Here is a 17,025-nt window from a genome sequence, read left to right on the forward strand (position 1 = left end):
TATCATGAACAACATACAGTGTGCACGGAGATGCAGAGGCAAAAGACAATGCTAGCACTTGGCTCTCCTCTCTTCCTTGTTGATGTCTTTCTATTTGACAGTCCACTTTTGTTTTCCATGCTAAGTTCCAAATGAAGTCCAAAGGCTCAGGGTCAACCTGATCAAACACTCTTCTGGAGGAATGCACTCTCAAACTGTTGTGCCTGCAACTTTGTTTTTGCCAGGATGAAGTTCAGATCGAGATGTACAGTACAATCTCGATGACGGTGCAGACCAAGTCAAGAACTAAAGTTGAGCAGTAACTCGAGTTAAGGCATGAATGCACACACACACACACATGTGCACACACACAGCACCCACGCGATCATGAACGCAGGATTCCTTCCACTGCCTAATGAGAGACAACCAGAGCTTGGCAGTTAACCGTAACTGCTGAGCATTCTGGAAGATGCTCCTCATTTTATGCTAACAGGTGTGTGTGTATGTTTTTAAAAAAATAGAAAAAAGAAAACAAGAAAAAAACAAAAACAAACTAAAAACCCCTTAATCTCTTACAATGGCTCTTGAGCATGGAACTCATGTAGCAGCGTCAATGGCTGGTTCTTTAATAAAGTTGGAAATAAAAGGTTGTTTCACTATGTATTTCTTTGGTAGTTATCACTACAAAGTTTTCAGTGTTGGTTACCTATAAGACAAGTACTAGACAGAAGATCAAGTTACACAGAAATGACTCTTCTGTACTGGTAAGATAAAAATATTGCGCTCTCAAAGCACAGTTACTATGCTTTTTCTTGCCTTATTGAGCATCCTCTATAAGCAAGGCTTCGTGCAGGAAAAGTTCATGTCTACCTAACAAAGGGCGATACATACTCTATTTTCCTACAATTGAACAGTTAACAAAAATTCACATTATCAATTATCTCTGGTCAAATCAGTTAGAAGCCAATTACAAAGGGACAGCAGCACTTGGTGTCAAAGCCACATTCTGGTCACACATTCATTCCATGGTTGTGGTATCTCAGGAGCTCAGAATTTAAAACTCCTTTCAATTAACAAAGGAGCAAGTTAAATTAAACCTTAAATACTTCCACCCTCTGCCAAATTTCTAGAATTCTGCCCAGAATGCCAGCACGCTTGATGAGAGAAAGCAGTTCAGAGCCCAGAGAGGTGTCAGGTATTACAGAAGTTAATTTGGTTTTGTATAGAAGGCATGGTAGTCTGGCAACAGAGTACTTATCCTATTAGCAGCACAGTGGTAGCCAAGGGTCTCTGTCAGCAAGACAGGAAAAGGAAGTTACTGAAGCTACTGCTGTTCCCGCCTGCCTTCATGATGGCTACGGATTTTACAAAGGCCTTCGGGGCATCAGTCCAGGGTTACCCTGGGTGAGTGAGCAACAGGAATGGCAGGAACCATATTTAGCCCCAAAGAGAAGAGCCTGAGGTAAGGCAGCTTCCCATGGGTGAGGGGACTCCTGCCTCTACGGGCTTGGGGTCTGAATTTTATGGGTCCCTCATGGCTAAACAATCACTAAGAAATGGCCCTAGCATGTGTACTGCCCATGCGGGACAGGCTCTACGTGGGGTCAAAAACCCTTTAGAAGGACACAAAACAGCATAAATTCAAAATAGTAGTGTTTGTTCTCTCAATTCTGAATGTCTGCAGGGAGAGGCAACAAGATTTACGTTGAAAAGTGCTGTTTGAAGGAGCTGTGGTCTATATTGAAAGGAACTGACTAGTCCAGGGGCACCAGCACTACAGTTCTGCAAAGTCTGAATATCAAGAACCTGTTTCTAAAAGGCATTTGTCAGGAACGGTCTGCTCACGCCAAGTGCTTTCCGTTCACCACACGGCAATGTCTGGACTAGTATGCTTTCAGGAGGTAACTCAATGGACAGGAAGCAGAGGAAACTCGTTGCTTTATGGACGTTCCGATGAGAGTGCAAGCTGCTATTCAACAGCATTGAATTCTATCATCTCACGCAAGACTCTTGTAAACACAGACCACGCTTTTCCTAGGAGAAAAACCAAGAACTGTACCATGAAGGCAAACCTTGTTTGCCCCTTCTCAGAATTCCTCGGAATGGCAATGTACCGGGAGGGACAGCGGGCTGTTGGTGAGATCCCCGGGTTTGATATGACCTCGTCTGATCGAATTAAAAACCTAAAGCCTCAATAATTAAATGCCGAACTTCTTCCCCATATTTGAGAACTGCACTATGATTATGCATATTACGTACACATTATAAATAACATTTATATAGACCAACTGGGGAGAGAAGTTCTCAGTTCAGGGGTGGAAGCAGGAAGAGGTGAAAAATCCTACTGTTGCTTTTACTCTCAAGTTCTTAAAATGCTAGTCAAACACTATTATCCAACAAGACTTGTTTCATTCTGTAATTCTTAAATATGCATTCGAAGGCAAAAATGGAAGTTTCTATACTGTACACTATTAAATATCTACAATGTCATGGTTCCTTATTTTTAGGAGTGTGTTCAATAAAGAGCTAGCTATTAGAGATGGTTGTCACAAAACAGGGACTCTTAAAAATTACTGATAAATTAATTTTCAGTTCTCTGATTATATCCAACAGATACACATTCTCATCATAAAATATACATTCTCTAGTAAGTTATTTTCATCCACAGCATATATAAATATGCAAACACAAGTGGTAAAAATCACTTTACTACCAAAGTACAAAACAGTAACTGCTGAAAAGCAAAAAATAAAGATGTTGCAAGTATTAAGAAAAGAGTGACTCACAGTGTTCCACTTCAAAGTGAAACCAAACAATTTATTTGTGCTGAATGAATGGAAATAATGTATTCAGAGTATACTTCTTTGTACACTGCACTTGCTTATACTGGGCGACGTAAGCGGTCATCAATGCTAATGTGCTACTTTCTTCTACAACTCTTCTCTTTCCTGCCAAGCAATAAAGTATTCTGTGGCCATTATGCCAAGATATTCCTATAATGTTCATTTCAAATAGTATTTTCTAATATTTTGCACCTTTAAAATATTTGTTCAAACTCTATTTTAGGGGAACACAAAGAATGGAAAGGTAAATAGCTGTTTTTGTTACAACCACATTGCCCTTTGCAGCAGAAATCAAATAGCATGTTCTAACCAGCCATCAAAACCATTGGTTGGTAGGACAACATTTATCGACTCATGTTAGAGGGGCCCAGTCTGGGTAGATTAACACTAAAGATAAGGAAAGAATCACACCTTAATCTACAATAATTATCCATCCCACATGTGGAAAAGGTACAGCCACGTGATCCATCACTTCGGCCTGTTTTACAAGAGAACGGATGTTGACATATACTGAAAATAACCTATAAAAAGTGTATCTGTAAAAAGCTCTATTAAAGAGTTTATGGTCTTGGGCACTGATCCATCTAACTTTCCATTCTACACCAAAAGCTAGATTTTCAAAGGTCTGAATTGTAGTGCTGAATTACTGGGATGTTTGGTAAACACCATTATAATGGGGGTTGGGGGTGGGATTAACAGCTCAGTAATTTTCTGCAAATTTATGAAAACAAACATAAAAAAGATATCCCTTTTTATTTTACAAACCTAAAAGCCAGGAAAATGAAGCTCTGGGGCCAAGCAAAAATTGCACGCTGCTTCTGAATTACCAAATATTGACTAGCAGATGCTCCAGCCAGGGAATGGACGTACATGTAGATTCAAGTAAAACACTGATGGAAAAAGTCGTCTGTTTAGTGTTGTAGACCCACAACACTGGCTGCGTTTCCGACAAACACTTACAACACAATTAATAGTGAAGCCTAGATAACCTCAGTGCAAATAAGTCAGATCCAAATATGCCAGGGAAGGAAGCCTTTGGCGTCGAGGAGACGGCTCCACTGTACGAGTCCCAACGTGAGATGCAGACCAAGCACATGCATTAAGGCTGGGAGGAGGGGTGCCCCGGATGTTGCGAAGGGGCGGGTTGCGAGGTGGCTGCCGAGGGGGCCGCAGGCTGCATGGGCGGCGGAGGTGGAGGTGGAGGGGGCTGCACTGGGGTCTGTGTGTTGGGAGACGGAGGAGGCGTAGGCCGTTTGAATTTGTCAGGACTGTTGCTTCTCCGTGGTGAAGGCCTCTGTAGACAGGACAGAACAACAGGAGGTCAATCTGGGTCCAGACAGCTCATTTCTAACACAGCCTGACAAGCAGGAGCTAGTGAAAAAGGGGAGCAACAAAGACCAGAAACTAGGGATTTCCTAGTCTATCCCTACTGGTTTCTGAACTACTGATGAAAACAAGGTGGAGTTTGCACCTACACTCACGAAAAAGCTATACATAATTACTATGAAACTTGCATTGACCAAACAATTGGACTTGGGCCCTTCCAGGAGACAGCCCTAGAATTAAAAAACAGCTGTCTCATTCTCCACTTAAATCTTTTCTGTCCATTGTATGTCCCCAAGTTCCTTCCATCACTCAAAGTAAGTTTCCAACCTCCTATGAGCTACAGCTCAACCAAATGTTTCTGCTTTTACATAAAGCCATCAAACCAATAAAAACAACTTCAGAAATACCTTACTGCTTTTCCAGAATAAAAGTCTTCTTTTAAAGATTCCCTTACTGGACATACCCTCATGTCTCTCCTATTCTCAAACCCATTAGCTACATTTCCAACTGCTCTATTAGTCAACTAAATAACCAGGTCTAAAGAAAAAACTCCCGAGTGAAGTCCTAACCAAATGCACTTAAGTTTCCTTCTAATCCCAGGAGAGAAAATTCTGAGTGAAACAAGAAACAAGGCTAATTTCAGAAAGAATACTGGGGATCAGTGAACTGTGAAGATGCAGATATTGTGGCAACCAGCAATGATTCGTTATGGCAAAGAGCCGGCCAGAATCTAATCGAGGCATTGGCCAGAGTTCAAATAACATTTCACAAAGGGCAATTTTTCACAGAAAGTGAAGCTGAAATTTTTGTCTCCCAGGAAGGATGTTAGTTTCAACACCAGAACTTAGTAATAAACTGCTGGAAGTCTCTACAGTTTGAAGGTGAACTGATGGTGGGAGGGAGAAGAAAGGTAAATGTCTAAGGGCAGCGGGCCTGGTCTCCTGAGGAGGTCCTGTTGCTATCAGCAGCAGGAGTAAAGTGTGGCTTCCTGCCCTATGGCTACTTACTGTGATGCCATGGGATGCTCCCATGTGCTGCACATGAAGACCCGGGGAATTGTAGTAAGACATTCCGGCTCTAGTCAGTGAAGTTGGTGGCGTGAAGCCAACTGTGTGACTTGCATATGATAGACCTGAAATATGACAATAACAAGTATTATTTCAAACTCAATTATCTGCTGTCTTCAACCATCTAGAAGACCTTAAAATGCAAAAGTTCTCCATCACCAATAAAAATGAACACATATGAGAAGAGTGCTGGGTTCACTGAATGGCCTGCTGGGTCAAAGGGGAAATGATAGTCAAGTCCTGGAACAGAACACAGTGCCCAGAGATAGGTCCATGCATAAACGGTCAAATAATCTTCAACAAAGGGGCCAAGAATTCATAATGGGGAAAGCCTAGCTTCTTCACCAAATGGTACGGAGAAAATTGGATATCCACATGCAAAAGAACGAAACTAGACCTCTATCAAATACCATACACAAAAATCAACTCAAAATGGACCAAAGACTCAAACATAAAACCTGAAACTATAAAACCCTGAGAAGAAAACACAGAGGAAAAGCTTCATGACATTGGTCTTAGCAATGATTTCTCAGATGTGACACCAAAAGCACAGCCACAAAAGCAGAAAATAGACAAGTGGGACTATATCAAACTCAAAAGCTTCCAGAACGAAAGAAATAGTCAACAGAAAGGGAACCTATGGAATATGAGAAAATATTTACAAGCCATGTATCAGATAAGGGATTAGTATTCAAAATATATAAAGAACTCCTACAGTTCAATATCAAATAAATAATCCAATTAAAAAATGGGCAAAGGATTGGAGTAGACATTTTTCCAAAGACATACAAATAGTCAAAGGCATATGAAAAGATGCTCAACATCATGCAACATAATGTTGCAAGAGCAAAGATGTATAAACAACCTAAATGTCTATCAACAGATAAGTGAATAAAGAAAACATAGTATATACATACAATGGAATATTACTCAGCCTTTAAAATGAATGAAATTCTTTTTAAGGAGAACACGGATGAACTTGGAGGACATTATGCTAATATAAGCTAGTCACAGAAGGGCAAATACTGCATGATACCAATTATATGAGGCATTTAAGTCAACTCATAGAGGGAGAATACAGAGGTAGTTGTGAAGGGCTAAGAGTAGAAAGAGAATTATTGCTCAACAGGCATAAAGTTTCAATTATATAAGAAGAGTAAGTTCTGAAGATCTACTGTACAACACTGTGCCTATAGTTATAGTTAAATTTTTGTTAAAAGTAGATCTCATGGTAAGTGTTCTTATCCCAATTAAAAAAAAACAAAACAAAACCAGACCTTGTTAGGAGTCCAACTAAGATGTAGGGAAGTAGTGAAAAGACAGGAGAAGAAATAAAAATCAAGGAGAAACACAGAGCAAAGGGGTAAAAATCAGATGCAAGAAAACAGGAAGTGTCAAAAGAGACACCAACAATGAGACAAAACCACTGTGTGTGTGTGTGTGTGTGTGTGTGTGTGTGTGTGTGTAGCTGTTATAAAGGCAAACAAAAAAAACCAAAAAATCACCACGGAGAACTTCGCAACTTGAAGATACTCAACAAAGAAAACAGAAGCCCTATATATGTCACTGCTCCCCCAAAGCAGCTGATATTTAGGAAATAAACAACCCCCAGCCCACTATCATGTTCTACATAGTCTCCATCTAGGACCCCAGAATCATCTCCAAAGTGTTTTTAAAATACTCAAGCCCAGCCTTTTCCTTAGATAGGTTTGGGTTGGGGAGCAAACAGCTGTGTTTTTCAAATAATCCAAATGTTCAACCTAAGCAGCTCAGGAACTACTGGTCTAGTGGTCTGGGGCATTGCTTATTTATCAGTGAATAAATACAGCTATCTTTACATCTTTGAGTTCCCAGCATCTACCAGGGTTATCCAGCACAGAGTACATCCCATATGAATCAATGGAATGAAAATGGAAACAAAGGGGCAATTCGGGGAGTTTGGGCAGAACAACCTATTTTCAATCACTTTGGTTTTGTTGTTAACTCCCATATCGTTAACATACACTGGTATATTAGTTTCAGGTGTACACTATAGTGATTCAACAACTCCACACATCACCCTGTTCTCATCACAACAACTACACTCCTTAATCCCCCCATCACCTATTTCACCAATCTCCAACCAACTTCTCTTCTGATAGCCATCAGTTTGTTCTCTATAGTCTGTTTCTTGGTTTTTGTCTCTCTTTTTTCCTTTGCTCATTTGTTTTGTTTCTTAAATTCCACATATAAGTGAAATCATATGGTATTTGTCTTTCTCTGACTTATTTCACTTAGCATTATACTCTCTTAGAGCCATCCATATCATTGCAAATGGCAAGATTTCATTCCTTTTTATGGCTGAATAATATTACATTGTATGTATATATACCGATCTTCTTTATCCATTCATCAATCGATGGACACTTGGGATGTTTCCGTATCTTGGCCATGGTAAATAAGGCTGCTATCAACATAGAGGTGCATGTACACCTCCGAATTAGTGTTTTTGTATTTTTGGGGTACTCAGTAGTACAATTACTGGATCATAGGGTAGTTTTACTTTTAACTTTTTGAGGAACTTCCATACTGTTTTCCACAGAAGCTGCACCAGCTGCATTCCCACCAACAGTGAAAGAGGATTCCTTTTTCTCCACATCCTCTCACCTTTTATTTCTGGTGTTGTTGATTTTAGCCATTCTGATAGATTTGATATGATCTCTTATTGTAGTTTTTGATTTGCAATTATTGTGCATCTCTAATAATGAGTAATGTTGAGCATCTGTTCACATGTCTGTTGGCCATCTGTATGTCTTCTCTGGAGAAATGTCTGTTCATATCTTCTACCCATTTTAAATTGGATTATTTGTTTTTTGAGTGTTGAGGTTTTTTAATTAAAAAAATTTTTAATGTTTGTATTAATTTTTGAGAGAGAGACGGAGCAAGTGGGGGAGGGGCAGAGAGAGAGAGAGAGAGAGAGAGAGAGAGAGAGAGAGAGAGAGAGAGAGAGAATATGAAACAGGCTCCAGGCTCTGAGCTGTCAGCACAGAGCCTGACTCAGGGCTCAAACTCCCAAGCCATGAGATCATGACTTGAGCAGAAGTCAGATCCTCAACTGACTGAGCCACCCAGGTGCCCCTGGGTGTTCTTTTATAAGTTCTTTATATATTTTGGATATTGACCCTTTATCGGAAAGGTCATTTGCAAATATCTTCTCCCTTCCATAGGCTGCGTTTTAGTTTTGTTGTTTCCCTTGTGGTACAGAAGATTTTATTTTGAGGTAGTCCCCATAGTTTATTTTTGCTTTCATTTCACTTGCCTCAGGGGATATAGGATATATCTAGAAAGAAGTTGCTCTTGCCAATATCTGAGACATTGTTGCCTACTTTCTCTTCTAGGATTTCTATGGTCTCAGGTCTTACTATTAGGTTTTTAATCCATCTTGAATTTATTTTTGTGTATGGTGTAAGCAAATGGTCCAGTTTCATTCTTTGGCATGCAGCTGTCCAATTTTCCCAACACTGATTTGTTGAAGAGACTTTTTCCCATTGGATATTCTTTCCTGCTTTGTTGAAGATTAACTCACCATATCATCGTGGGTTTACTTCTTCTGGGTTTTCTAATCTGTTTCGTTGATCCATGTGTCTATTTTGGGGCCAGTTTTTGATTTTTTGATTACTATACTTTTTTGATTACTATGGCTTTATAATATAACTTGGAAGTCTGGAACTGTGATGCCTCCAGCTTTGCTTTTTCTTTCTCAGATTTGCTTTGGCTAAAAAATACGGGCACTCCATAAATTTGCATGTCATCCTTGTGCAGGGGGCATGCTAATCTCTGTATCATTCCAGTTTTAGTATATGTGCTGCTGAAATGAGTGCCATTTTCAATCACTTTGAATCTAAGATCAGCCAACGGATGTCAAGCAACATGAACTCCACTTAGCCTCTTTTCTGAATTACATAAAAACAAGAAGCTGTTAAGTATGTTTTGTTTTTTTTTTTTTTTTTTGGCTTCCATGGCTGAGACATGCAGCCACCAAGCCTACCTTTAGTTGTCTTTATTTATATAAAATAAAGGTTATTTCTTGGTTTGACCATCAACTAGTGCTATTTCACATGTTTCTATTCCATTTGTGGATCTTGAGTTGACATTTAAAAAATGGAGGGCTGGGGGTGCCTGGGTGGCTTAGTGGGTTGAGTGTCCGACTTCAGCTCAGGTCAAGATCTCACGGCTTGTGAGTTCGAGCCCCGCATCAGGCTCTGTGCTGACAGCTCAGAGCCTGGTGCCTGCTTTGGATTCTGTGTCTCCCTCTCTCTCTGCCCCTAACCCACTCACATTCTGTCTCTGTCTCTCTCAAAAATAAACACAAATAAATAAATAAACAAACAAACAATCTTAAAAAAAATGGAGGGCTAGAGTAAAGTATAAGTCTTTGGAAACTAAGTGATCATGTTTATTTTTAACCATAAGGGCTTTGTTCAGCTGGAGGAGGAAAGAAGAGGTTCTGTTTCTTATGCAAGTGATGAAATTTAAGAGATAAACTATGGATCCTTATCCCAAGACAGAGAAACTCATAATAATAATAATAGTAATAATAATAATAATAATAATAATAAATATCTAGCCTATTTTGTAGCATTACAAGGTTATTGGTATGTTAAACGCTAATCAAGAATCTTCAAAGACTCCCTGTTGCCTACCTAAATTGAAGAAAAAGAATGTCTTCTCTGGCTATTATAAAGGCCTCTGCACTTGGCTCCAAACTATCTCTTGAGTATCAAAGCCCTTGCCCAGCCCCATATCCAATGAAATCAGAATCCATGGGAGCAGGACCCAGAACAGCCTGTGGTAAGAACCACAGTGACCTTATCACTCTTGATTCTCACCTCTACTGCTCAGTTCACACCAGCCCTTTGCCTGGGATGTCTTCTCTGTACCTTCTCTCATGTCAGTCAGGACCTCGATCAGCCTCTGAAGAGGCAAACGGCCCAGACACTCTAGAGCCGACTGTCATATTAGCTCAGACTCTAGTTCTGCCTCTTGGCACCAAGTGACAGTGGACTTCAGATCCATCAACTGTAAAATGAGATTACTGTAGTGGCCTCATAAGGTTGCTGTGGGGATGAAATGAGTAAATATCACAAAGTGCTCAGAGTGCCTGGCCAACTATGGCCTCATTAAGCTTCAGCTCATTAAGCTCCTTTAAGGCCCATCTCTAAAGTGCTCTAAGCTGGTAGCTCTCTTTGTTTAATCTCTTCTTAAACTATATTTTTTTCAATTATAACTTTTTATTTTGAAACCATTTACCATCCACATGAAGTTGCACACACACTACATGGGTCCTGTGGACCCTGCAGCCAGCCTCCCCAGGAACATCTTCCATAAGCACAGCACAGTGTCAACCCAGAACACGAACACAGGTCCACCACTAGTGACCAAGGCAGAGACTTGAGTTGGATTTCATCAGGTTTTATTGTGCTCTTCCTGTGTGCATGTGTGTACACAACTCAAAGTAATTTTATCACATGTGTAGATCCAAGTAACTCACCACAACCAGATGCAAAACTGCTCCAACATCACAAAGAAAGCCGGTCATGCCCATCCTTTCCCTGGTCACACCCTCCCCCTCATCCTACACCCTGGTAATGACTGGTCTGTTCCCCTATCACAGTAATGGTGTCATTTTGAGAATGTTCTAGAAATGAAATCGTACAGCATATAACCCTTTGAGAATGGCTTTTTTCATCCATCATAACACTCCCCATGCTCCATCCAAGTTCTCACACGTTATCAGGTTGGTTCCTTTTTACTGCTGAGTAGTAAGTATTCCACAGAGTAGATGCACCACTGTTCAACTACTCAATTTTTACATAAATTCATTATGCTTGGCCTTATAAAGTTTCTTGCAAAGAATTTGTTTATTGTATTTCACCCCCTTCCCCAGGCCCTATTGTTTGTTGATGATAAGCTCTTAGAGGCCAGAGACCAGGTCTTAGTACTTTTTGTTTTCCCTTAAGTTCTAATCATCTTGCATCTGACCTGTGTGTGAACACAGCACAGGAGGAGATGGCGTGCCTGGGTGGCTCAGTCGGTTGGGTATCTGACTCTTCATTTTGCCTTAGGTCTGAGCCCCCTGTCAGGCTCCGTGCTAAGCATGGAGTTTGCTTGGGATTTTCTCTTTCTCTCTGTCCTTCTCCCATGCTTGCACAAAAAAACAAAAAATAAAAAACAAAAGAAAAAATACAGGATGAGAACACAAATACCTAGGTTGAAAATGCCAACCCCCAAATACCAGTCTACTAAATCGAATACTATGGCTTTTCAAAGTTATTGCTACGATAAATTTCTCTGGCTCTCATAGAAATGCATTAACTAAAAAGTAAAAATGTTAAGACTTATTTCACTGTCCACAAGCTCAAGGCTGCAAAATTAAAAGATGATTAATTAAAAGCAGTTCATGAGAAAAACTACTAAGCAAAATGAGGCAAACACAAAATATATATAATCTGTATGAAACCACCTCTCCAAAGGAACACTGTAAGAGGAGGGGGGTAGGGAAAGGACACACCCGGAAACACTAAAATATTAACTCCACCTTTGGATAGAGGGATTCTGGACTCTGGAAAGAGGGACTTTATTTCTGCTTATATCCTTCCGATTGTCCCCAAATTTTCTTTAGTATCTTTTTGCTAATGAAAAAAGAAATGTAAAACTGGACTAAAGGCAGATATACCTTTTCTTCCTTTTAAGATTATTTTAAATTACAATTTTAAGAGATTGTAGTTCTACAAATCACACGTAAAAACATTGTCTTTGCAAAAACACAGACAATATAGACAGGATTTCCTCTTTAAATCTCCCTAATGTGGCTCTGTCTCCATCCCTCCATCAAGACTGCTCCTGCAATGTCAGCAGTGTTTCTGCTCTGCCAGCTGCAAAAACCATTCTCCACTCCTCATTTTACCTGACCTTGGAGAACATCTGATGAAGCTGACCACTCTCTTCTTGTTGAAAGACTCTGTGAGATCGTATTCCTATTTTTCCCTTCCACTCCCCTGGTAGCCACTTCCCAATCTCCTTTGCCAGTTTTTCCTCCTGAACTTGACCTCTAAATATTGCAGTTGCTTCAGGATCAGACCGGAGGGTGTTTCTCTGCTCCTTTTATCTATTATGACTAGGTGAGATCTCATCTATTTCTGCAGTTGTTTGTTTTGTTTTCTAATTAACTTTTAGGGGCATATGGGTGGCTTAGGTCAGTTAAGTGCCTAACTTTTGATTTCAGTTCAGGTCATGATCTCACAGTTGCTGAGATTGAGCCCCATGTTGGGCTCTGCACTGACAGGGTAGAGCCTGCATAAGATTGTCTCTCTCACTCCCTCTACCCCTCTCCCACTCACACACTCTTTCTCCCTCTCAAAATAAACAAACATTTAAAATAAGTAAGTAAATGCGGCACCTGGGTTGGTCAGTCGGTTGGGCATCCAACTTCGGCTTAGGGCGTGATCTCACGGCTTGTGAGTTCGAGCCCCGCATCAGGCTCTGTGCTGACAGCTCAGAGCCTGGAGCCTGCTTTGGATTCTATGTCTCCCTCTCTCTGCCCCTCCCCCACTCGTGCTCTGTCTCTCAAAAATAACATAAACATTAAAAAAACTTTAAGTAAGCTTCTAATTTTAGAATAGTTTTAGGTTTACAGAAAAGTGGCAAAAACAGTACAGAGAATTCCTGTATAGACCACATTCTGATTTCCGTATTAACATCTTATGCCAATATGACACATTTTTCACAACTAGTAAACTATTACTGATACATTAGTAATTATTAATATTATTATTATTATTATTATTATTATTATTATTATTATTAGCTCAGGTCCATACTTTTCTGGACTTCCTGAGGTTTTACCTAATGTCCTTTTTTTTGTTCCAGGACCCCATTTAGGATGACACTTTATATTTAATTGCCACATCTCCTTAGGCGCCTCTTGGCTGAGACTGTTCCTCAATTTTCCCTGTTTTTGAGGAGCTTGTTAGATTTGGGGTATACTGATGAGGTATTTTATAGACAAACTATCCTTCAATCAGGATGTGTCTGATGTTTTCCACATGGCTCAGCTGGGGTTACGGGTGTTTACAGAGTAAGACCACAGAGGTGAAATGCCATTTTCACATCAAGGATACACACTCCCGACAAGGCTCCCCATTGTCGATGTGGACCCCGATGGCCTGGCTGAGGTCACATATATCAGGTTCCTCCATGGTAATGTTACTCTTTTTTTCCCCTTTCCATACTTATTCTTTGGAAGGAAGACCTTATGTGCAGCCCACGCTTAAAAGAGTGAAGAGTTATTTCCACTGCCTTGACAATAGAGTATCCAAAAATTATTTGGAATTCTTCTGTATGGGAGATTTGTCTCTTCTCCCTTATTTACTTATTCAGTCACTTATTTATATTAGTATGAACTCATGGATGTTTGTTTTATGTTTGGGTTACAACCCAGCATGACATTATTTCTTGTGTTGCTCCAACGGTTCCAGCTTTGGCCTCAGGGAGCTCTTTTGGTTGGCTCCTGGGTCTCTTTCACATACTTTCATCTTGTTTCTTGAGCACCTCCTTACTTGGCAGCATTATCAGATTTTTCAGGTTCATCCTGTATATCCCCTTCTCTAAGCCCTAGAAACATCCAGTTCTTTTCATTGGAGAATGGAATTAAAAACCAAGATCTGAGCAGTGAGTATGCTTGTTGCTACTGGGGTGTAGACCCTTTTTCAAACTTCCTTAGTCCCCATCTCTGATTTAGGCACATCAAAATATGCTAATTGGGAGTGTCTTTTGTCAGGCTGCATCAAATAATGGACAACCTGAAAGATAACTGTTGACAAGTAATACTTTGCTCATATATAATCCACATATGTAACACCACATATTATTAAAAGGATCTTTCATAAATTCTAGGAAATACACTTTTCAGTCAAACTGAAAGAGAACTTAAAACATTTCAACAGCTTGATGAAACCCGAGATTGCCAATGTTAATCAGAAATGGTAAAGGAAGAAACGAGCCAAAATGCTTAGCATGGAAATGGAAACTATTTTTATGAATAATATAATTCTACTAAGAAAGTGATTACAGATTCTTAATACAAAGAACCGCAACTTCTTCCAATAAAAACTAAATTGAAAAGCAAACTTGAAAATTCACGTTCTGCTGATGAACTATGTATGGGACAGCAAGGGACTAGATTAGGAGTAATTCTGCTGCCAAGTACGAGATAAAATCAACTTCGATGATATTATCGAGCTTAAAATAAGACACACATGTTCTTCTCACTTAGGCTGGCTGAAAGAAAAAAAAAATCTAGGTGTTACTTATTACTTAGTTTAAGGAAAGAGCAAATGGCTTATCTATACAGGCACGTCCCACACTACAAGGACAGGTGCAGTGACAGTCAAAATTATGTACACAGAGTAAGATCTTCCTATAGAAGATCTGTTACAATAAAAGTTAATATTCCCAGCCAAGGTCTGACTTTTGCTTTTTTTTTTTATTCAATGACCACATTAGGTTTAATGAATTGGAAAATACATGTCTCTAAGGATTTCTTCAGGTTTAAATAAATCAAACAGAAGGCTAAATTATACTTCATATGAATCAACATCACCATCAACTATAAAAGCTACCCCCATCTTGCTTCTTCCTAATGCATGCCTTCCTTTTATATCAATAAATCAGAAGGCAAAGACTTTTATCATGGTAATGAAACCCAAGCATTATTTGGGGAAAACTGAGAGGCAGCAAGGCAGAGGAGCTTTTGGAGAGATTTAAAGGCCACGAGAGAACAGGAGAAACAGATTCCAGAACATCCTTTTGGGCAAGAACAAGGGGGAGATGATCATGCATTGATCTATGATACGAAGTCCTTTTGGTTTGCAAACAGCTCCTCTTTACCCTGCCTGAACCAGACAAAAGTTGCCATGCTTTGTGCTGGACATGCTTTTGATTTCTCCTCTTAAAAAACAGACAAAAAAAGGTCACAGCAGTATAGCACAGGGCTGAGATCCTAACCTCACAGCATGTCCGTGGCAACGTGCATTACTGTAGCATTTCCCCTCATCCACCTGAAGGGCATTCCTCTTTGTCAGTGTTGCAACAGACAAGGTGAGGCTGTACCTAACATGTAGCTGTTTTACTTTCCAAAACCACAAAGCCTTTCCTGTGCCACTCTTCCAAGCAGACACCTCGCGTTATTCCGCTGTGAAACTCCTCCCCCCCCACACTCTTTTTCCCCAACTCTGTTTAAAATCTGTTTACCAGCAAGGACAAGAAACTCAGACTCGTCCCCTCAGTCACAAGACACAATCCTTTGGCTTGCTACCTTTTCTTTCCTCCCTCCGCTCCACTCACCCACCCCCGCCCCCGGCTTCCTCTTTCTTCCTTGCTGGATCATTTACTTGCCCTCCTGGCCCGAGAGCCCCACGCTGTGCTGGTTCTGAGCCAGAGACCCTGCGGGGAGAGAGTTTTCGGGGTCAGATGAAGACAAGCACGCCTTTGAGGGAAAGGCTTCTGAGGAGCAAAGCCAGATGCAGAAGCAAAGCCAAAAGCAAGGCCAGTTCCTTCTTGCATGGCCTGCCTACTAGGGCCCGGTCCCACTCACCCATCAGTGGGACTATCAGGAGGCAGCTTGTGCTCAAAAGAATACAACCTTTGGAAATAAGAGCCACCCTGCCTTGCCATTTCCTTGGATCTAAGACCAATAGCCAATGAATTTCTGAATCACTGCTTCCTCAATTTTAACATGAGAAAAATGATGCCTACATGAACTATTCTGAGGATAAAAATGAGATAACATACGTACAACAATAGAACCCACAGGAGATATGCTATGATCCATCTTAGAAAACATCTATCCAATGCTTTGTCAATCCACAGGCACTTAAAATCAGTCTAAGACTGTCTTTTTAAAAAGAATTTTTGGAGTTAAATTCTTTTTAAACAATAACAAACAATCTAAAAACACCAGCTGGCACAATAAAATTTATGCTTAAAAATTTCAGATTAAAACTCAGTCTTGATAGTGATTTGTTTTAGCTGTTTCTGAAAAACACAGGACCATTCTCCCTCTGTTTACAAGATTTTTATACGCTGGAGGGGAACATATTTGGAGATGCCTATTAGATGTCCCAGATATCAGTCACAGAAGTAGCTGAGGACGTGTACTTACCGGGTGATATAGGCCTGCTGGAACTTGGAGAAGGTGTGTAAGGGATCGGGCTTGACACAGTGCGAGGTCTTAATCCTTGTGCAGACATCTCATTGAAATACCTAAGAGGAGAGGGGGGAGATTATCAGAACAGTCTGCACTTCAGTAGTTCCTAAGAGAGCTCCTATGAGAAAATGTTGGGGGTTCATATTTTGAGGTCAAACTCTGGGTATTTAGAGAGTGATGTATAAAGCTAGGAGACATGTATAAAGTGGACTTGGGGGTCACACAGCTCCACCGCTTGGCAAAGTCCTCTCTCTAGGGGTATGGGCTAGGGAATTTGGAATGTTCTAGCTCCAGGTGGAGGCTTGCCAACAGAGCTGCTCCAGTCAACAGAGAGGACTGGGCTTTCCTTCCTCACACAACAGCTATGTAGAAGTCTACCTCTGCTATCCCAAGAATTACAGACACATCCATGCTTTAATGGCTACATTTAAATTATTATTTGAAACTCAAAACCAAACAAGCCCTCTAAGATTTATGTCATCAAATTAGAGCTTAAAGATAATGGTATTCCCATGAACTGGAAGTCAATCATTTACAAGACAAGCTTTGCTTAACAAACAGTCAC

The 17,025-nt window shown here is 40.3% G+C and overlaps 1 protein-coding gene and 1 non-coding gene across 4 annotated transcripts in view; both read right to left on the reverse strand.

Moving 5' to 3' along the window:
• Nucleotides 1-500: 500 nt before the first annotated feature.
• Nucleotides 501-17,025, reverse strand: part of CCDC6 (coiled-coil domain containing 6) — a 108,092-nt gene continuing 91,567 nt past the window's right edge. For 2 of the 3 annotated variants that reach the window (XM_007095832.3, XM_042959853.1), the window contains exons 7-9: nucleotides 16,416-16,516; nucleotides 5,156-5,280; nucleotides 501-4,116 (exon numbers count right to left, since the gene is read on the reverse strand). In XM_007095832.3, coding sequence (XP_007095894.2) covers nucleotides 3,922-4,116; nucleotides 5,156-5,280; nucleotides 16,416-16,516 — 421 coding nt within the window. In that variant the 3' untranslated portion in view covers nucleotides 501-3,921. Of the gene's footprint in view, nucleotides 4,117-5,155; nucleotides 5,281-14,249; nucleotides 14,534-16,415; nucleotides 16,517-17,025 lie in introns of those variants that run through there. The other variant, XM_042959854.1, reaches the window with a different exon arrangement.
• LOC122232207 lies at nucleotides 8,972-9,075 on the reverse strand. Its single transcript, XR_006209552.1, has one exon. It is a non-coding gene; the product is annotated as a U6 spliceosomal RNA (small nuclear RNA).

The sequence above is a fragment of the Panthera tigris genome, chromosome D2 (assembly GCF_018350195.1).
Source record: "Panthera tigris isolate Pti1 chromosome D2, P.tigris_Pti1_mat1.1, whole genome shotgun sequence".
NCBI classification, from domain to species: domain Eukaryota; kingdom Metazoa; phylum Chordata; class Mammalia; order Carnivora; family Felidae; genus Panthera; species Panthera tigris.